The 23,223-nt window shown below is 31.4% G+C and overlaps 1 protein-coding gene across 1 annotated transcript in view; it reads left to right on the top strand.

Moving 5' to 3' along the window:
• Window positions 1–3,258: 3,258 nt before the first annotated feature.
• LOC145241636 (uncharacterized) overlaps window positions 3,259–23,223 on the top strand; it is a 65,674-nt gene continuing 45,709 nt past the window's right edge. Inside the window, exons 1-4 of the mRNA XM_080104720.1 lie at window positions 3,259–3,442; window positions 13,267–13,387; window positions 16,274–16,480; window positions 21,778–22,008. Of these exons, the coding sequence (XP_079960846.1) occupies window positions 13,273–13,387; window positions 16,274–16,480; window positions 21,778–22,008 (553 nt within the window). The 5' untranslated portion in view covers window positions 3,259–3,442; window positions 13,267–13,272. The remainder of the gene's footprint in view (window positions 3,443–13,266; window positions 13,388–16,273; window positions 16,481–21,777; window positions 22,009–23,223) is intronic.

The raw sequence follows: 23,223 nt of genomic DNA, 5'->3' as shown, positions 1-23,223 counted from the left end.
CAGCTCCTAGATCGCCACACCAAAACGGGACTGCTGAACGTGCGTGGCGGACACTTTTTGAAATGGCAAAATGCCTACTCATTGAATCTAAACTCCCTAAAAACCTCTGGACGTATGCACTTATGGCGGCAGTCTATATACTCAACAGGTGCTTTAACAAAACACTATCTAAAACTCCATATGAATCTTTCTGCGCTAAAAAAATAAATATAAGCAGAATGCATATATTTGGTTCAACTTGCTTCGCATATATAGAGAAAAAGAGTAAATTGAATATTAAAGCCGACAGAGGTATATTTTTTGGATACGATAAAAACAGTCCAGCCAATTTAATATTTTTCCCGAAAAAAATAAAATAAAAAGAATATGGTGTGTAAAATTCACAGACACGTTTAATTTTACAGACGAAAACCCGTCATATGAAGATGAAATTATATTACCTCAAATAATTAAAACAAACGAAAACGACGGAGACGAGAGTGTCCATGATGATGATGATGATGATGATGATAAAGTCGAAAGATATCCCAAAAGAAATAGAAGAGAACCCGATTTTTTTTTGGTGGACAATATAAAAGATTATCAAATCGACTATTGCTATTCAATGGAAAATGCGCCAAAAAGCTTCAACGAAGCAATTAATTCAGAACATTGTGATGAATGGAAAATTGCCATGAAAAGAGAAATAGATGCCTTAACCGAAAATGATACCTATACGGTACTGCCTCCCCCAAGAGATAAACATGTTATTTCTACCAAATGGGTCTTTACAAAAAAGAGTGCAGCATCAGGCGTAGAACAGTACAAAGCAAGGTTTGTTGCTAAAGGGTACTCTCAGATTTACGGTAAAGAATATTTTTCTACGTTTTCACCAACCACAAACCTAACGACATTCAGAATTTTACTGCAAGTCGCATCACAATATGACCTAAACATCCATCAAATGGACGTAAAAAATGCTTATTTGAATGCCCCAATAGACTGTGAAATTTATATTACCCTTCCAGAGGGATTTATAATGAAAAATAAAAATAGCGTGTGGCGACTTAACAACTCATTATATGGTCTAAATCAGAGTGCTCAGTGTTGGAACACAGTATTTCATGATTATATTATTAAACAACAATTTAGACAATGCGCTGTAGACCTCTGTTTATATACCCATCACAAAGACGATAACCTACTGATTTTGGTTTTGTGGGTCGATGATATTTTAATAGCATCAAATTGTGACATAATGTTAACTGATGTTAAGAACAAATTAAGTAAAAGATTCAAAATGACCAATATTGGCAAAATATCCTGGTTTCTGGAGATAGAATTTACTCAAAGCAAAGGACTTGTTACGATGACTCAATCGAGATACATCGACAAAATACTATTAAAATTTGGAATGGGAGAGTGCAAGAAACTATCTATACCGGTCGAAAATGATATTAATAAAAATATACACACAGAATCTGAAATAATAAATGACACACAATATCGCGAAATTATAGGTAGTCTTATATATTTAATGACTGCAACCAGGCCCGACATATGCTATACAGTAACAAAACTGTCACAAAAATTATCACGGCCGACAATGAAGGATTTAAACAGAGCTAAACAAGTTCTACGTTATTTAAAAGGAACTAAAGAACAGAAGTTAGTATTTAGAAAATCAAGAAATCCCCTAAAATTAGAAGGTTTTTCGGATACAGACTGGGCAAACGACAAAGATCGCAAGAGTGTATCTGGATATTGTTTCAGACTCTCAGAAAATGGGCCTATTATTTCATGGAAATCTAAAAAGCAACAGATTGTATCTCTCTCTACGCGTGAAGCAGAATTTATCGCGATCACACACACGACCCAGGAAGCACTCTACCTTAAAAATATCCTGAAGACTATTTTAGAGCCAGAATTGATTACAAGCCCCGTAGTAATTAATTGTGATAATCAAGCTCCAAGACGACTTTCGGGCGCGCACCTGTCAATTTGGTTCTTACTTAAATGAATTCAAACATCTTTCACTAACTCATTCTGGCTGGCCGATTTTATTTTCAAACTTCGCCTCAGGGCTTCGGATTCGATCCTAACCCCCCGGGTTCTTTTTTATTTAACACCACACACACCTACAAACACCCGGGCAACGCCGGGTACACCCGCTAGTCTTTAATAAACACAAGTGAAACATGCATGGTCCCCCGTGAGTGTACAAAAATTACTAAGTTCAGAATTTGCGCCCCCTTTTAACCCCAAAATCCCAGGGGGCATCAAATCCTGGTGAAAATGAACAAACGGTGCAGTTTTAGACCTTAACATATGTAAATGTGAGTTCTGCACCATGTAAAAAAGAAATGACAGTCCATAATTTGCCCCCTCCCATTTAACCCCCAAAGTCCCTAAGAGTTCAGCACTATGCAAAACTGCTGAATACACATACACAGAAAATTTTGGACAAATATGGTAAAATAGTCCGAAAAATGGGGCACATGTTCTCGACGTATGATAAAACGAAGTAGTCCAGCGGGTTTAGGTCGGGGAGGAAGCATGCCAGTTTAGAGAGAGAGAGCATGAGTTATACAGCGTCGTACCCCCGATCTTTGTGTCACTTTTAGACATGATAGAAGATTTCTATCGCTCTTGGGATTTATACACAACTGGTCAACAAGTAGACAAAAACAACAAAAACAAAAAAGTAGGCAACAACAACAAAAAAACAGTTTTCATCAAACGGAATCATGTCACCTTTTCTAGGGCAACATTTTATTGTTCCACCCCATATATATATATATATATATATATATATATATATATATATATATGGGGGGAACTCGGGAATGGGCATGGAATTTTGAATGGAAACCTTTATTTAATCAACGGATGTAGCTTGCTCTCGTTCCGTCATCCATGGCTGCATAAAAAGCTAAACAAACTGCAATAATGTTTTCGAGTGTCGTCCGTACTAAAGATCGAACGTTCAACCCCCAGAAGAGTGTAACTTACAAAATACAGTAAGAGTTCCGCTAAAAATCGCATGGAGATTCCCAATTTCAACAGAAAGATTTCCGAGTTCGAAAAATATACCTGAAGAAGAACAGAGGTTATATCGACCAAAACGTTTTGTGAAAATAATTCTCAATATGAGAACAGTAGTCCAAATAAATCCACATAATACGGATAATAAATTCTCATCTAAAAAATTCAGAAACGTAAACTGATTGTTGTTCAAACGATTCGTTTATTTATCGCAAAATTGTCGACGAATTACAATTCGTGTTGTTGTCTCAATGAAAATGATTTTGTTATCTTTTGTTAAATGCACCGAAGACATTACTGATAAAAAAACAAAACAACTCCTTTGCCCCTTGGACGGACAGAAATCAGTTCGAGTTCAAACTAGTAGATTAGGAAGGTAACTCTTTTTAACGGAAGTTTTGTACAGGCACAAATCTGAGTAAGTACATGGTTTCTTTTACAAATATTTTTGCATTTTTTTCTTTAAATTTTTGCGATTGAGACTTGTTTAGTATTTATCAACCTCGTCATTCAATTCAATTAATTGCATGAAGTATAATCTCTCTATTTTTCAACCCCCCCCTCTCTCTCTCTCTCTCATATATATATATATATATATATATATATATATATATATATATATATATATATATATATATATATAAGCGTAATTAAGCGTTATTGGAGTAAATATTGAAACCTTTTAAGAAATCGCTTTTAATTTTCTATATAAATAAAAAAGTAAATGCATGTGTGCGTATGTCTCTGTGTAAATATTAAACCGATAAACTCTTAAACTATTGGTCACATGACACTTAAATTAACAAGAAATAATTATCATACACCAAAGATGGTCTATAGCGATTAAAATCTTTGATTGGATGAATGTGTCCAGGAATATGTCAGCGAGTGGAAATGCAAAATGTTTATCTGAACTTACCGACATATTTTCACTTCTTTCTGCACATGCTTTTTGCTTTTATTCAATCAATTTTTTCAAGTCGTTTAATATTTCTAACCTATCCCTAGACGCGGGTGGGGAGCTAAATGCTTTGGTTTCTGTATAATGGCATCCAATTTACTTGTTTCAAACTTTTGAAATCGGTACTATATATTAGGTACAATATAATATTAAATAGAGAATTGGCTCTATAATAATAAATATGAAATCTGCATGAATTAAAATATATTTAAGCGTATTTTACGGTTCGCCATGGCCGGCCGTTCCCAGATAGTACTGTAAAAATGATAAATAAAAAATTATACACAAACACACACGCGCGCGCACACACACACAGCGAGGATAATTCTTGTTTGTTTTTCTTGCAATCCATATTTTTCCTTTAGCGGGAAAATGTTCAAACGTTCTGTTCGAGTGTAAAAAGAAATCTGTTATTGTTGCGATATTATCGACTTCTATGAGTCGTCTTCAGGTGATTGATGAATAAAAACTGCGTTTATCGAATTTATTGAAAAGTCGATTATAATCATTTAAAATCATTAAAAACACTTAAGCATGGCTTTTCCCTCATATTGAGCATGATTGGTGGTCGGCTCGTTTACGAAAATGAGTAGAGCTTCCTTCAATGATTGAAGACGACTTAAGGAAGTCGAAAACAGTCGCGACTACGGCAAATTTCTTTTTACACTCGAACAGAACTTTCGAACATTGGCCCACCAAAGGGAAAATATGGATTACAAGAAAAACAGGAATTATCCCTGTTGCTCAACAAAATATGCATAAGAGAAAAATGCTGCCCAATTATACTAATGTATATAATAGGCTTCAAAATACCTGGGTATAAAGAGCATTTATATACCTTTCTCCTATGATGTAATTTACTTATTGAATTTATGATTAAATTTATCTGCATTAGTATATATTTTTGTATTGTGAATTTTAATTTATATATATATATTTTAAAAACAATCTCTCTCTCCCTTTCTCTCTCTATGATATATATATTATTTTTTAAAACACTATATATATATATATATATATATATATATTTGTATTATCGATTTTTTCTTCTTTTTTTTCTTTTGTATCCAAGTTTTTTCTTACATGTTGAGTTTTTATTATCCTGGTAAATTTTCATTTAAAGAATTTTCCTATTTTTCTTTGATTCCCTCTTACACACGCGCACACACACACACACACACACACACACACACACACACACACACACACACACACATATATATATATATATATGTATGTATGTATATATATAACACTTTTGTTTCCTTGTGTGTTTTTTGTTGGATTTTGTTGTTTTGCTTTTTTAGATAATCCCCGTTTACCGCGGGCCAGGGAGGGTGAATTAGACACAAGTTCGGTTTAAATTGCGGGGGGGGGTTGTTCACACACATACAGACAGATACACGCACACGTAGTGTTATCTTATAACTTTATAATGTAGATATTCGTTTTGTGTTTATCAACTGCTTCGTTAGATATAGCAGTTTCTGAACTATGATCATCTTAACCTTTGCATAAAAATAATAGTTTTGTGCGTAGAAATTGAATATCCGTCCAGATAAAACAAGTCCTTCTGGCGCTGTCCATAAAAATGTGTTAGTATGCATTTACTGTCGCTATTTTTCTGCCATGATTTAGTTGTCTAATAACATTTCTGATGTAAGTACAGTATGTGGTATCGGATAACTATGGAGTCGACTACAACCAGCTAAGAATGTATCAGGTCTCTCTGAATTTTTGCTTTTATGATGACAAAGGATATTCAAACGAACTTTTTGTGCCTGATAAATTGTATCTTATACGTTTGATCCACGTTGATCCAAAGATGCAAAGAATTAGATATAATTTTATTAAACAAAATATGTAGATAAAATTATTAGATAAATAATAAAATTATAAAATTGTATTTTTAGTATCACCCATACTGAGAATTGAACCTTTAACCTCCAGAAGACAGTCACTTGGGACTGATTGAACCTTATACTTATATCTGTTACGCCAGAAGGTGATCCTGAGACCGTCATTACAAATGGCTGACAGAACAAGAGCATGCTACCCTTATGGATTAAATAAAGGCCCCTTTCGTATAGATTCCCGAGTTCGACATAATGATTCCCATGTTCCACAAAATGCATCTAAATAAGGTCAAAGGTTACATTGGCCAAACTTTATACGAATAACATCCAAGATGACAAAAGTAGTTCGAATAATCCGATTGAAAAATTATCAATCCTTTTCTAATAAAATTCTAAAACATCTAAAATAACGGTATATTTTGAATATCAAAGAAAATTTATCGTGTGTTTAATTATACTGAGTTTTTTCTCTTCAAAAATCAACATTCAAGGTGCTTTCAATAAGTTTCCAGACTTTTTTTTCGTATAGGCATTTTTATTGATAGTACATACATGGAACTCTAGTCACCTTTGAAGTAATCTCCTCCGGCTGCAATGCACTTGTACCATTCCAACAACTTCTGCAAGGCCCCATTGAAGTTCTATTTTGTTAGCATGTCAATGACCCTATTTCATCTTCTCAATTGTCTCATAACGACAGTCTCTAAAGTTTTCCTTGAGCTTAGGGAATAACCAAAAGTCACAAGAAGCAAGGTCTGAAATATAGGGAGAGTAAGGAACTGTCTTAATGCCCATCTTGGTCAAATAGTCTGTGACAAGAATTGAATTATAGAATATGTATTCTAGATGACAGAGTTACGTGGGAAATCGTATTTGGTTGATGTTAAGGTATGATAAACGGGTTCAAATGAGTTAAGATAATGATAATAGTTTATAAAATATATGCAGTGACTTGTAGTATTAAGGTTTAATTTTCAAACTAACAACAAAATGACAGTTCAATAAAAAACATTACGATAAAACCAGGCATAAACTCAAATAAAATACTTCTCCTCCTCTCTTGAGGCTTGCATTCGCGAATATCCGTTGGCTTAGAACTAATTTAGATGATGTTGAATCATTTCTCCTAACAAACTCTCCGGATATCTTGGCATTAAGTGAAACTAATCTACACTCCTCCATCTCCTCTAACCACTATAACATGCCTGGTTATCTCCCACTTTGCTGTAAGGACTCTGACATACATATATACAGACTTGGAATCTATATTCGAAACACCCTCCCCTTGACTAGAGAATCAAACCTAGAATGAGACGACTAGACCATCATGTGCTTTAGATTTAACCTACAAGATAGTGTAAGCTACTTATATTTTTACTACCGGTCTCCCTTTACACAGGACTGTACCCTAATCAACCAAGTCTGGTAGCATAGATACAGCAATCTCCGTTAATACAAGTGCACAAGGTCATGTATTTGGTGACTTTAATGTCAACCACAGTAACTGGCTTCGTTTTTCTAATTACACAGACGCAGCTGGTAGCATAACACATAGCTTCTCTATATCTCATTCCCTATCATAGATAGTTGTGTTGCCGATCTGTCTCCAAGATCGACAAAATAAACAAACTTCACTTCTAGATCTGTTTCTGACCACAGTTCCAGATGATTGCGTAACGAATACCTATAACCCACTCGGGAATGCTGATGATAATATTAGAAATCACCCTAAACCCTCGACCGAAAGCTGAGGATCAATGACTCAAAACGACAAGGTCCTATAAGAAGGCTAATTGGGAAGCCATAAGAGATCATATCAGAGATGCCCCATCTGGAAATATTTTTTCTTTTTCTGCAAAACAGTGTGCAAATGAGACCACTGAATATTTCAAAGTGGTACTGAAGTTCATGTTCCCACACGGAAGTTCTAAAGCAAATTCCACTCTCCCCAATGGTTTACGTCTACTTACCATGCTGCCATTGCTCAAAGGTAACATGTATACCGCAGTTTTATCCGACTATCCAACAATCTTGAAGTTGTTTGCACGGCAACCAAGAAGGCTTATCTGCTTGCCCGTCGGTTTGCCTGCAACTTTACTTTGGATCCAGGAAACCACTCCGATCCAGATTTTCCTCTGTGGACAGAAACTAGATGATCTGAAAATCACCGCTTCTTAAGTACATGATACTATAAAAAAAACTTAAACACCCCAAAATCATGTCATCCTGATCTCATCTTGCTGTACTATTAAGAAAATACTCCACTAAAGTTACACCAGTCCTCCTAAAATTTTTCAACAAATGCCTTAACGAATCCTGCTTTCCAGTTTGCTGAAAAACTGCTTCTGTATCAGTTTACAGGAATTCTGACGAAAGAACTGACCAAATAAATTATCGCCTTATTCGCATCTGTCCTCTCTCTTCACCAACGTATTTGAGTCCCTAATTAATCAAGCTCTAGTCGACCATTTCACAGCTGTTAAACTTCTGTCTGATCAACAGTATGGAGTTAGACAAGCCCGTTCTACTGCAAATATAACTGTAATTTCTGAACGTATATACCATGCATTGGATAAAGCAAGTGAGGTTAGGGCAGTATCCCTATACATATCTAAGGCCTTTGACAGTGTATGGCACGATGGTCTTCTCATGAAAATCAGATCATATCGTATTACTGGACGATTACTTAACATAATTAAATCCTTTTTAAATAAGAGAAGAATTCAGGTTGGCTTTCGATGGACGTATATCAAAACGATATGCTATAAATACGGGTGTAGCTCAAAGGTCGATCCTTGAATCTTTATTATTCCTGATTTTCATAAAGACCTCTCTGATAAAATTGTCTTTGAGATGGGTATATTTGCTGATTACATTACGCTCTATAACAGGTACGTGGGGAAAACAAATGAGCACATATTTAAGACAATGGTGGAAACAATAGTTAAAGATCTCCAGTCAGTAGTTGAATGGGGACAAAATAAATGATGACATTCAATGCTGCCAAGAAACATTCTCAACCACTAATAGCTATGGCTCATGTTAAATTACTTGGAAGTACTCTGTTTAAACTTCTCCAATAACGTTCACAGGGAACATGAGTTGGAACAGATACATCGATGGCATTGCCATAGCTGCTGCGAGTAAGTTAGGTTCTCTCTACCGTGCTAGAAAAGTGTTTGTTTATAAGGCCACAATTCGCCCATGTATGGAATATTGTTGTCAAATATGGGCTGGTGCATCTCCTACCAGTCTCTCACTCCTGGACAAGGTTTTAAAAAGGTTCGCCAACCTAATAGATCTCAAACTATCAGCCAGGCTTCAATCTCTCCCATCGACGAAATTTTGCATCCCTCTGCCGTTTTTACAAGTATTTTGATGGTAGATGCTACGACGAACTACAAGCCTTTGTACTTCCAGCATAAAAACTCGAAAAGCAACAAATTCCCACCCCTATACAGTGGAAATCCCCAGATGCCGGAAAGACTTCAACTCTAATATTTTGTTTCCCAGAACTGCTAGACTTTGGAATTCCATTCGGAGTTATTGCTTCCCGACTGTACTGACATGCAGAAGTTCAAGTGTAATGTAAACGGGCATCTTGTTGCAAAACTCCCTATATAGTATCACTGCAATTATATCCCATATAGTAGCCCCATACATCAAAGTGGCACTGTACTTTTGGCGGAGGAGTTTGGTAGAGTTTTCAAAGGTTACATTGTTGAACTTTGACCCCTTAACAGCCAAAATTCTGGCCGAAAATCGATTAAAGAGATTTCCCCAAATATCAATACCTCTTATGTCAAATTTCGAGTCTGTACACTGTAAATTGATAGAATAATTTGGTAGGGAAATGTACACACACACTCACAATTTTACTTTTATAGATATATAGATTACTATATATTGGGTCCAATATGATATAATGATAAATACGAAATCTGTATTAATCAAAATATCATGTTTAAGCGTATTTTACGTCCTGACAATGGCGGGCGGGCGAATAGTATATATATATATATATATATATATATATATATATATATATATATATATATATACACTTGTGCCCGATATTATTCATACCCCCCCTTGAAAATTGAGTTTATTAGGTGTAACTTTGTAAGAATTTATTGTTTACGTCCATATTGATACATATTCTTAATAAACCTCTTCTGATCATTTTCGTCATTTTAAAATCTCGGGATACTTGTAATAAAAGAAATATACAGCTATTTATAAAATCTGCAATGTTCAAAAATAAGCATACCCCCTTATTTTTTCAGTATTAAACGAGTTTCTGACTGTTTGTTTCCTGTTTGATTCTTATTTTGAATGCTTTTATACAACCTTTGATTAATTTCATTTCGTTTTTTGCATTTTTCAGAAATTAAAATGATATCAACTGAAAACCAATAAAAGAATAAAAATTATTAGAATGGGGAAGAAAAAAGAGCTTAGTAATGATATTAGGACTAAAATTGTGAATTCACATAAGGATGGTTTAGGTTACAAGTCAATTTCCAAGAAATTTGAGGTCCCTACAGCAACAGTACAGAGCATCATCAAAATATTCCAGAGCCACCACACAACAAACAACTTGATTAGTAGAGGAAGGAAAAGGAAACTGTCTGCTAGAGCCACCAGGAATATTATAAGAAGTGTTAATGCAAATCCAACCACCACTACTAAGGACATTTTAGAAAATCTGGAGTCTTCTGGCATAAAAATATAAAGGCAAACATTGCAAAGGACTCTGCATGAAAATGGTCTGAAAGGAAGAAGACCAAGAAGGACTCCATTGCACACCGGAAAACACCTTGCAGCACGTCTAAAGTTTGCTAGAACCCATGTGAATTCTCCAGAGTCCGTTTTCTCAAGTATTTTGTGGACTGACGAAACAAAAATTGAATTGTTTGGCCATATGGATGCTTCTTACGTTTGGAGGAAGAAAGGAGAAGCTTACAACCCAAAGAACACCATACACACGGTGAAACATGGTGGTGGTAGCCTAATGTTTTGGGGCTCCTTTTCGGCTAGTGGTCCAGGTAGTTTAGTCAAGATAGATGGAACCATGAAGAAGGAGCAATATTTGGAGATACTCCAGAAAAACATTAGACAGGATGCGGAGAAGCTCCATTTAGGACCAAACTGGGTCCTTCAACAGGATAATGATCCAAAACATACTGCCAAAATAGTCAAGAAATGGTTTGAGGATAATCAAATTAATGTTTTGGAATGGCGTAGCCAGAGTCCCGACGTGAACCCTATCGAAAACCTCTGGCACATATTGAAAACTGAGGTTAAAAAGCGGAAACCTAGAAATTTGAGGGATTTGGAGAACTACTGCATTGAAGAATGGTCAAAAATCAGTGTGTATGCTTGTAAAAACCTTGTTGATAAATATCCAAAACGGTTACAGGCAGTTATTAAGAATAAAGGGCATGCTATTGACTATTAGTAAGAGAGGTATGAATAATTTTGAACTAGTGCCATTATTGTTTTTCTTTGTATAATGTTTCAAACTTGCATAATTTATTTATTTGTTAAGTTTAAATTAAATGCTTATGCTTGATTTATTGTTTGAAATCCCTTTAATATTGTCTACCTTCTGGTTTGAGCAATATTCTTATAGAAATCTCAAAGATCCGAGGGGTATGAATAATATCGGGCACAAGTGTATGTGTGTGTATGTGTGTGTATAACTACTTAATTTACACACATAAAATTAATATACGAAAGTATAGATTCATGCGTAAACTTTAAGTATTTACTTCAAAAGCGCTCAATACGTAGGTAGAGCTAGTTAGTAAGTTATAAAATGTATATGGCGATTAAGCTACACTGAATATTCCGCGTTTCATCCACTCTAGGATTCTTCAGGCTTATGCGCGAATTCTGCATTTAACAGGTCAACCAATATCCATGAAACTGCCCTAAAAATAGTAGATACAAAAATATCGATATCAAATATAAGCAACAAAACACCAATAACTATAATAAAATTAAAAACAGAAGAAAAAGAACTATAATTTGGTATACGGGCCCCATACAATTAAATGTTAAAAACAAAACTTGGCAAGAAATTTCTAGATCTTATTGAAAAACACTTTCCCGCAACCAACCCCTTACACAAAATTTTCAATAAAAATACCTTAAAGTTATCGTACAGTTGTTGCGAAAATTTAGAGATGATAATTAAAACACATAATAACAAAATATTAAATAAAAACAATGTAAACAACAACAAAATAAACAATAAAAAAGTAGACACCATGACAAAAATAAAACTAACACAAGCGGAAATAATAATAATAATAATAATAATAATAATAATAATAATAATAATAATAATAATAATAATAATAAAACAACAACTCCGGACAAGAACAACCATACTATAAATAAAAATAGTAACAACGAACAAGATAAATGCAACTGTAGACACCGCACACTTTGCCCACTTCAAAATAAATGTCTAACCAAAAATTTAGTTTACCAGGCCACAATATTTGCGAAAGAAAACCCGAATACCAAGAAATATTACGTAGGTATGACTTCCTTAGATTTCAAAACCCGATACTATGACCACAAAAGTACATTCAACAATAAAAAAACACCGTATAAAAACAACACTAGCGAATAAATACTGGGAACTCAAGGAAAGCGGACATTCGCCTGTAGCCGAATGGAAAATCATATGACAAGCTACCACCGGTAGGGACCTAGACGACCCATGTAGATTATGCCTTCATGAAAAATTTTCTATCCTGTACTTTAAAGAACCCCAATATCTATTAAACTGTAGAAGAGAAATAGCAAACAACTGTGTTCACAAGATAAAATTTACTCTAGGATAGCGATACAAAATAGTTTTAAAACTAACAAAAACAATAGAAAATAAACAAATAAATAAATTAAATAAACATGAATATACATAAACGATCACACATATATGTATGTATATATATGTATATATATATGTGCATATATGTGTGTATACATATATATATATATATATTTATATATAAACTAACATTAATAAAAAAACACTAACATAGATTTAAAACAGATCAAGAAGCTAAATATCCAGGCTAAATAGAGCACACACAAAGGAGCAGGTCAACCAGAGGTCAAATAGGCCTTTGTCTGATAAATGCATTCTCATTGGCTGATAGGAAGGGCGCGGTGGATACTAGAATGCTGATTGGCTAACTAAAATTTCAATAGAAGATGCGCATATAAAAACGACAAACAACCACAGAATTCGCGCATAAGCCTGAAGAATCCTGGAGTGGATGAAACGCGGAATATTCAGTGTAGTTTAATCGCCATATGCATTTTATAACTTACTATATATATATATATATATATATATATATATATATATATATATATATATATATGGATTATTTATTATTTCAGTAAATCATGAAATCCAGCTGTGTGTTGCTGGTCGTTAATGTTTTTTGCCTGGCTCTGTCCTTCGCCAAACATGGAAGAGATACAGAAGTTTGTACACCACCACCTTCCGGCACATGGGACGGTAAGTATATATATTCTAATACTATAACTACCTCTGTCTATTTAGCTACGTATGTATATAGTCAGTTACCCTAATCAATCTGTTCATTTCCTTCTAGTTTTCGTTTCGAACTCTTATATTAGACTATCGACCTATCAATCCATCTAACTCAGAAAAAGCAGGTATACCGATTCAATATGTATATATATATATATATATGTGTGTGTGTGTGTGTGTATGTGTGTGTGTGTGTGTGTGACTGTACCAATGAAAAGCAAGCAACCTTCGAATGTTTGAGGAATTCGATCAATATTTTTCGTATTGCATCGTTTTAGTTCGTTGGCAGCAGTTCATCCCAACGGCCATTGTTTGTTCTCGATGCAACATATGCTTTCTTCAACAAGTTGTCCCCTTTCGACCTCTTTGATAGTTCAGTTGTGTTCGTCGTCGTTACCAGATAATGAGGTTCGCTGCTGTAATCGTGATTGCCTAACACCTGTATCTGATATTGTGATGGACCCTCACGCCTCGTAAACGGTTGACTACTATTACTTGTTGTTTGAACCTTGTTTTCTAAATCCTTAACTCGGTGACATGTTGCTGTCCAAATGGGTAGTATCGTGTTGTTTATGACATTATTAATTCTCTCCAGATAATTAATTATCTGGTTATCTCAAAAATAGAGCCTGAAAACATAAACGCGTATTAATATAAAATAATAGAATTTTACTTTAAAGCATCTCGAAATAAAACTGAGTTGGCAGCGTTGAGTATACTATGAGTGAGGAAATTTCATTAACTGCTTGTCACTTGTTATGGCGGCAAGGAAAAAAGAGAGAATTCAAGTAAAATGAGAAAGTTATCGATAAAGGAAGAAATAAGGAAAACAACAGTCACGTGTTGATATTCTTCAGTTCAATAACGTCAACTTAAGAATGCTTTTATTTTTGATGTTTCTGATGCAGCAGTCAAACCCTCGGTATTATGAATATCCATTATTTTGTTTCGCAGTTTACCCTTGTGCTCATATATATATATATATATATATATATATATATATATATATATATATATATATATATATATACTTGTTTATTGTTATATAAACATGTTTACATCCCGCTGCTACAAACAGCCATTTGTTTCAATCAAACAATAGATATCATTAGGCAGCGACTTGACTATTTAATGAATAATGGATTTTTTTTAGGTAGGAACTCTAGCAGTTCTGGGGTAGAAACTACTGGAGTAGAAAGATCTTTTACATCTAGGGATCTCTACAGTGTGGGGGTGGGATTTTGCAGCCGGTCGGGTTTGTCGAGGGTGTTCACGTCGTGCGGACACAAGTGCTTGGAGTTCGTCAGAGCATTCACCATAAAAATACTTGTAGAACAGGCAGAGGGATGCAACGTTTCGTCGATGGGACAGAGGCTGAAGCTTAGATGCCAGTTCAGGGCCTATCAGATTTGCGACTCTCTTTTGAACCTTGTCTAGGAGTGAGAGACTAGTAGCCGATGCACCAGCCCAAATATGACAGCAATACTCCATACATGGGCGAATGGTGGCCTGATAGAGGTACAGGATACTTTCGGGTGTTAGTAGTTTTCTAGCACGGTAGAGAGAGCCCACCTTCCTTGCAGCGGCCCTGGCAATACCCTCGATGTAATTGTTCCAACTCATGTTTCCTGTGAACGTTAGGCCAAGGAGTCTGAAAGACGTACTCTCAGCTAAAGAGTCGTTGGCCATTGCTATAGGTGACAGAGAAGGTTTCTTGTAAGTATTGAAGGAAACTAGTTTAGTCTTGGTGGCATTGAACCTGACCATTCATTTTTGTCCCCATTCCACTACTGATTGGAGGTCTTCCTCTAGTGTTTCTGTCATTTCTTTAGATATGTGTTCATTTGTTTTCCTGTAGTGCCTGTTATAGAGTGTGGTGTCATCGGCATATATACCCATTTCAGAGGCAGTTTTGTCGGAGAGGTCATTAATGAATATCAGGAACAGTAGAGGTCCAAGGATAGACCCCTGGGCACTCCCGCATTTATATCATATTGTTTTGATGTACGACCGTCGAAGACAACCTGGATTTTTCTCTTATCTAAGAAGGATTTAATTATGTTAAGTATTCTACCAGTGATACCGTATGATCTAATCTTCCTGAGGAGACCCTCATGCCATACCCTGTCAAAAGCCTTAGATATATCAAGAGCTACCGTCCAGTGAATGGTATATACGTTCAGAGATTACAGTTAGTATGTCTGCTGTGGAACGGGCTTGTCTAAATCCATATTGTTGGTCAGTCAGTGGGATGAGATCGGGTCCACATGCTTTTGAAGTGGCAAGGTTTTTTATGATAGCATGTACCTAAGCAGGTGTGATTTTCAGATCGTCTAGCGTGGCGTCTGTCCACATAGGAAATTCAGGTAGGGGGTGGTTGGAAGGGTCCAGTGTGGAGTTTGAGGCAAACTGACTGGCAAGATTTTTAAGTTTCTCAGTTTGCTTCGTGAAAATCGTTCAATTTTTTATTTTCTGTTATTTTGGCGAACGATTTTTTGGAATTTAGAATAAGTGTTTATTCTATTATTCTATTATGAATGCACGGATAAATTTGCTCACTTTAAACTGAAACGACATTTCTTTAAAACTTACTTTTAGAATCTGAAACTTTGATATTCAATATATATGGTAATCTTAAATCAGAAAATTAAAAAAAAATGAAATAACAAACCTGAAAACTGTTCACCATTTAAGTTTTAAAATCTTTTTTATATAAATACATACGTCGGCCATTTTTAATTATTTAATCTTGGATTATAATAGCTGACTTTTTTACCACATTGCGTTATATACAGCCGCCAGTTTTATGATTACTAAACCTGTTTTTTTTTATTGTATTTTATTTTTCAGCTGGTCCTAAAGTGAAACTTCCCGACCAATTCAGCGTCCACATTGAACTTATTGAGATTGACCAAGGCCTGACGACCACGTTGAACGAGTATTTTGATAAAGTCAACAACCGAGGATTGATCGTACAGAAAAGGGAAGGCATCGAATTGAAGGCTTATTACGACTACAGAACCAATGAACTCCTTCAAGTTTATCCACAGGAAAAGAGTCTGTAGCTCATTATTTATTTCTTCTTATATAACATATACTACGATTTATATATATATATATATATATATATATATATATATATATATACATATATTAAACTGTAATTCAATGAATTTCAAAAAACTCTTATTGAAATGAAATGAAGTGGTTGAGTTTCATATCAAAGAATTTTTATTATTCTAAGCAAGACAAAGAATGTTTTAGAAAGTTTATCTCCTTAACCTATAGGGTTTCGATGTCTACCATCTCATCAGAGGAGTGAAAATATTAGCAAGTAGTTATAAAGGTATGCACCCTATTTGCTAAAGTCAGTGAGACATGGAAAGTCAAAGTGAAAATAAATTTATCTATATACATATATATATATATATTATATATTTCCCAATATATATATATATATATATATATATATATATATATATATATATATATATATATATATATATATATATATCTGTGGAAATATATTTTGTTTCCTTATAATATATACCAATCCTTATTTCAAAAGCTCAATGTAATTACAGAGCAATAGCAATATAGTGAATCAATGACAAAAGACTATTCCAAAGTTCATGATGTTGACCATCTTATAATTTATTTCTTTAATTTAGTTGACATTTACAATTCTTTGTAGTATCTGGTTCGTACCACAAAACTAATCACTTAATTATTATAGCAATAAGTTAATTTATTTTGTCCTGAACTCATCATAAAAAATAGCAACAATCAACCCGTCAAAAGGAAATAAAGTGCGTTTTGACATGATTAAAATCCGAAAATTGGAAGAGAAGCTGTAAATACCTTATAATATGTTTCCATTGCGTCATTTTTCATTTTAGAAATGAAGTCATCAAACCCAACTATTCGTACTAACATGTTCTATTAATTTAGGAATATTCTGGCAAACTGTTTTTTAAAATAATTTTTAAATTTATTAATTCTAATTAATATATGCATACTTATGAAAATATTAATTTAATATTAATTCTAATTAATATATGCATACTTATGAAAATATTAATTTAATATTAATTCTAATTAATATATGCATACTTATGAAAATATTAATTTAATATTAATTCTAATTAATATATGCATACTTATGAAAATATTAATTTAATATTAATTCTAATTAATATATGCATACTTATGAAAATATTAATTTAATATTAATTCTAATTAATATATGCATACTTATGAAAATATTAATTTAATATTAATTCTAATTAATATATGCATACTTATGAAAATATTAATTTAATATTAATTCTAATTAATATATGCATACTTATGAAAATATTAATTTAATATTAATTCTAATTAATATATGCATACTTATGAAAATATTAATTTAATATTAATTCTAATTAATATATGCATACTTATGAAAATATTAATTTAATATTAATTCTAATTAATATATGCATACTTATGAAAATATTAATTTAATATTAATTCTAATTAATATATGCATACTTATGAAAATATTAATTTAATATTAATTCTAATTAATATATGCATACTTATGAAAATATTAATTTAATATTAATCTTAATTAATATATGCATACTTATGAAAATATTAATTTTATATTAATTCTAATTAATATATGCATACTTATGAAAATATTAATTAAATATTAATTCTAATTAATATATGCATACTTATGACAATATTAATTTAATATTAATTCTAATTAATATATGCATACTTATGAAAATATTAATTTAATATTAATTCTAATAAATATATGCATACTTATGAAAATATTAATTTAATATTAATTCTAATTAATATATGCATACTTATGAAAATATTAATTTAATATTAATTCTAATTAATATATGCATACTTATGAAAATATTAATTTAATATTAATTCTAATTAATATATGCATACTTATGAAAATATTAATTTAATATTAATTCTAATTAATATATGCATACTTATGAAAATATTAATTTAATATTAATTCTAATTAATATATGCATACTTATGAAAATATTAATTTAATATTAATTCTAATTAATATATGCATACTTATGAAAATATTAATTTAATATTAATTCTAATTAATATATGCATACTTATGAAAATATTAATTTAATATTAATTCTAATTAATATATGCATACTTATGAAAATATTAATTTAATATTAATTCTAATTAATATATGCATACTTATGAAAATATTAATTTAATATTAATTCTAATTAATATATGCATACTTATGAAAATATTAATTTAATATTAATTCTAATTAATATATGCATACTTATGAAAATATTAATTTAATATTAATCTTAATTAATATATGCATACTTATGAAAATATTAATTTAATATTAATTCTAATTAATATATGCATACTTATGAAAATATTAATTAAATATTAATTCTAATTAATATATGCATACTTATGAAATTATTAATTTAATATTAATTCTAATTAATATATGCATACTTATGAAAATATTAATTTAATATTAATTCTAATTAATATATGCATATTTATGAAAATATTAATTTAATATTAATTCTAATTAATATATGCATACTTATGAAAATATTAATTTTATATTAATTCTAATTAATATATGCATACTTATGAAAATATTAATTTAATATTAATTCTAATTAATATATGCATACTTATGAAAATATTAATTTAATATTAATTCTAATTAATATATGCATACTTATGAAAATATTAATTCAATATTAATTCTAATTAATATATGCATACTTATGAAAATATTAATTTAATATTAATTCTAATTAATATATGCATACTTATGAAAATAACGTCAATAATTATAAACTATTACACATGTTTGCATATACAAAACTAAACTAAACTAAACTAAACTAAAAAAAAGATTCTACATAGAATATTGCCAATAATTAAATCTAAAGTATTTCATAATCTATGGTCTTTATCAGATGATGTTTTGAATTGCCTAAATGAAATAACAGTAAGTTTATAATGTTTGACATTGACTCATACTACCCATATATTTCTCCGAAATTGTTAGATATGGCATTCGAATTTGCTAAATCTGAAACTAACATTACAAAATTTGAAATTTCCAGAGTAAAATTAGCCAGAAGAACCTTAATTAGATAGAATGATAAATATGGGACTAGGAAAAAATAGATAATTTAACTTTGATGTTACGTTGGAACCCCAGACTCTGCACAGGTAACTAACCTGGTGACCTTTATATTCTAAAAAGAGTTGGGGAAAATGAAGCAAATATAAGGGGAGGTTTGTATAGAGACGATGCACTATCTTCTGGAAGTAGAAATTTAGAAAGGATTAGTCAAAGGTTATATCATTTCTTTAATGTTATTACATACAATATGACAATGGTTAAATATAATATGAATAATTTTATATTTATATCTCGGTAGTAGAATGAAAAGCATATCTTATTTTTCTTTCATTAATATTATTGGAATTTTTTCCTTTTTTCCTGGTACACATTTTTGTGAAATTATCCATGGATTTCTGCCTTTGGATTATTATAAGCTCTATCTCCTATTTGGTTTTATCGAGCTTTTAGATCCGGCTGAGATAACTTTATAAATATTAATTCTTTAATATTTATAATATACTTTAATTTTACCATCTTGGATCATTTTGATAAATTTAATTGTAATTTTATATATATATATATATATATATATATATATATATATATATATATATATATATATATATATGGTGCTGTTCTGAATGTCATATTAATGCCCGCTCTATTTCTTAAAAACATGAAGCTAAAATGCCTTATCATGTTTGAACTGTAAATTAAATGAAATTATCTGTATTCACGTTCAAATTAAACTGTTAATAATTATTAAATAAACTATAAACATGAGCGTGCACAAATACATACTACATGTATACATTCCGGTAAGTAAATGAGTAGAAATATCGAAAACCAATCATACATAAAAATATAAATAAAGTAAAATACAAGGAAATACACATATAAATCAATATCTATATATCTATAAAAGTGAAAGTGTCTGTCTGTGTGTCTGTGTGTGTACATTTCCCTATGCAATAACTCTGTTAATTTTAAGTCTACAGACTCGAAATTTGATATAAAGGGTACTGAGATTTGGGAAAATCGATGTAATCGGTTATCGGCCAGAAATTTGGCGATTAAGGGGTCAAAGTTCAACGATTAGACCTTTAAGAACTCTACCAAACTCTTCCGACAATTTTGGGTTTAATCACTTCAAATTTTAGAGATAGGTTCCTTGGACATGCATCTAACTTACTAACTTCATTTGAGCCCAAAACAATAAATTTCAAGGGGTCATAATAAGAGTCAAAGTTAAAAAAAATTGACCGCTTTTATTTTTCTTTGCTCAACATACACCTCCAAAAACCCGGGATACGCCGGGCACTTATGCTAGTATATATATATATATATATATATATATATACATGAAATCAAGAAATTATTTCAGTTTACAATACAAATAATTTTGTAAATTTAAAGCAATTATAAATATTAGTATTAATATTTATATGACTATTCCAACCAGTTGAAAAAGCTCAATATTCTACGCGGAGCAATAATAGAAGGAAAACTAGATTTCAATTCTGTAAATCAAAATTTACAACAAATTGATTTTTCGACAAGGATAGACTTTTTTCTTTAATTTAATGGTTCCTTATTACATGGCGTTTAAACGAATTAGATGGATTAGAAAAGAAGATGCATCTTAATGGGTAGCAAATGAATAACACACACACACATACACACACACACATATATATATATACATATATATATATACATATATATATATATATACATATATATATATATATATATATATATATATATATGTAAAAGAAAAATTCAATGTAAATTCCGCAAATCAAAATTTACAACCAATTTATATTTCGACAAGTAATACACAAACTTAATTTTCCTTTATTTCATAGAGTTTTAATGAATATCTCATATCCTCACAGAAAACTTAATTAACAAAAACGATAATCAAAGAGCAGTCTATAAATTTTGCTGGTTTACACATTACAAATTAAAAACTAAAATTGTAAAAGAATCATATTTGTTTGAAGGCTGATAACATCTATTCCTTTCGGCATCTTATCAGCCTTCAAACAAATGTTTTCAATTCATGAGCTACCTACTTTTCTATTAACACAAGTCGTGGTGCAATTATGACATTAAATATTATAACATATGATGATTTTATTTAAAATTTTGTGTAGAAACAAAAATTAATTTCATTCTTTTTTTTAAATCTCAGATAAATGCATCGTTGATCAACTGAATCATGATGAAAATAATTTTCTGATGGGAACCACGTTAAGGAATGGGACAGTTCGCATGTTTTCGGCAGCACAAGCTCTACATTTCCAAGACCGCGGTATATACAAAGGAACAGAGACCATTCGTGGAATTAACACGATCCACTGGCAATCTTGTCAATATTGGCCAGCAGTTGACACCACAGTCGATGCCCATTGGTATTTCACTGGTTAGTATTCCGTCGACTTTGTGTTATTACTCGATGGATAGTAGTACGAAATATATAAATGTTCTTAATTTGTATATTATTGAACCACTATTTCCGGTAAAAAAAATAAACCGCAAGGATAAAATTAAATAGTGTATTTCATATTTAGAAATCTTATGCATAAGGATGGTTTTACTATTATTACTACATATATAATAATGAATTATATGCATATAATTTCTCATTTAAAATTATAAATATATAAATAATTTGAAATTTTCCATGAGAAATTATATGTACATACAATTTGGAATTTTACTTGCGAAATTTTATATGTGAGAGAAATTATATATATAAGAGGAATTTTATATACATATATATATATATATATATATATATATATATATATATATATATATATGTATACATACATATATATATTATTTGAAGGTAAACAGTTACATATGGTCGCTACAAACAGCCGTCTATCTTATTCAATGAGACTTCCTCAGGCGACCCTGAACCCATCGATGGGCTCAGGGTCGCCTGGGGAAGTCTCATTGACTGAAACAGATGGCTATTTGTAGCGACCATATGTAACTGTTACCTTCAAATAAAAATATTTTGCTTTCTTTATTGAGCACTATCTTACAATCCTGTTATATTCATTAGTCCAGACTTTGAACATCTCTCTCTCTCTCTCTCTCTCTCTCTCTCTCTCTATATATATATATATATATATATATATATATATATATATATATATATATATATACTGTGAAAGCAAAATGAAGACTTCAAAAAGGAGTGTTGATGGCAACAAAAAGTGCATTTCATTTTACGTTACAATTGTTGTCATGTCCAGTCGAACAATTTCAAACATGTCGTTTGAAAAATTTCCAAAACTCAAATCTAATTCAGGAACTCAACGAATGGGATATAAAATTCTTTTTTTTTTAATGGCTTAGGGTTTTCTGTGAAAAATTCTAATGACTCTGTTCTTAAATAAGGATATGAAAAGTAGGCGATATATTAATATTTAAATGAGCTTTTCCGTAACTACAGAAAAGGTAAATGTTTCTCACATGCTTTTCCCGTTAAGGAATGTTTCCATTTTTTTCTTTCTCTTCAAAAATGCTCTATTGTCAAAAGTGTGTTTATTCATAAAGTCTGAAGAAATGCTGGTTTTGGAAATTTTTCAAACGATATGTTTGAAATTGTTCGACTGGACATGGA

Source organism: Euprymna scolopes, chromosome 2, assembly GCF_053919585.1.
Source record: "Euprymna scolopes isolate OS-2025 chromosome 2, ASM5391958v1, whole genome shotgun sequence".
Taxonomy (NCBI): domain Eukaryota; kingdom Metazoa; phylum Mollusca; class Cephalopoda; order Sepiida; family Sepiolidae; genus Euprymna; species Euprymna scolopes.
Note: the sequence above shows the minus strand (reverse complement) of the source record. Positions and strands in the feature narration are given on the sequence as shown.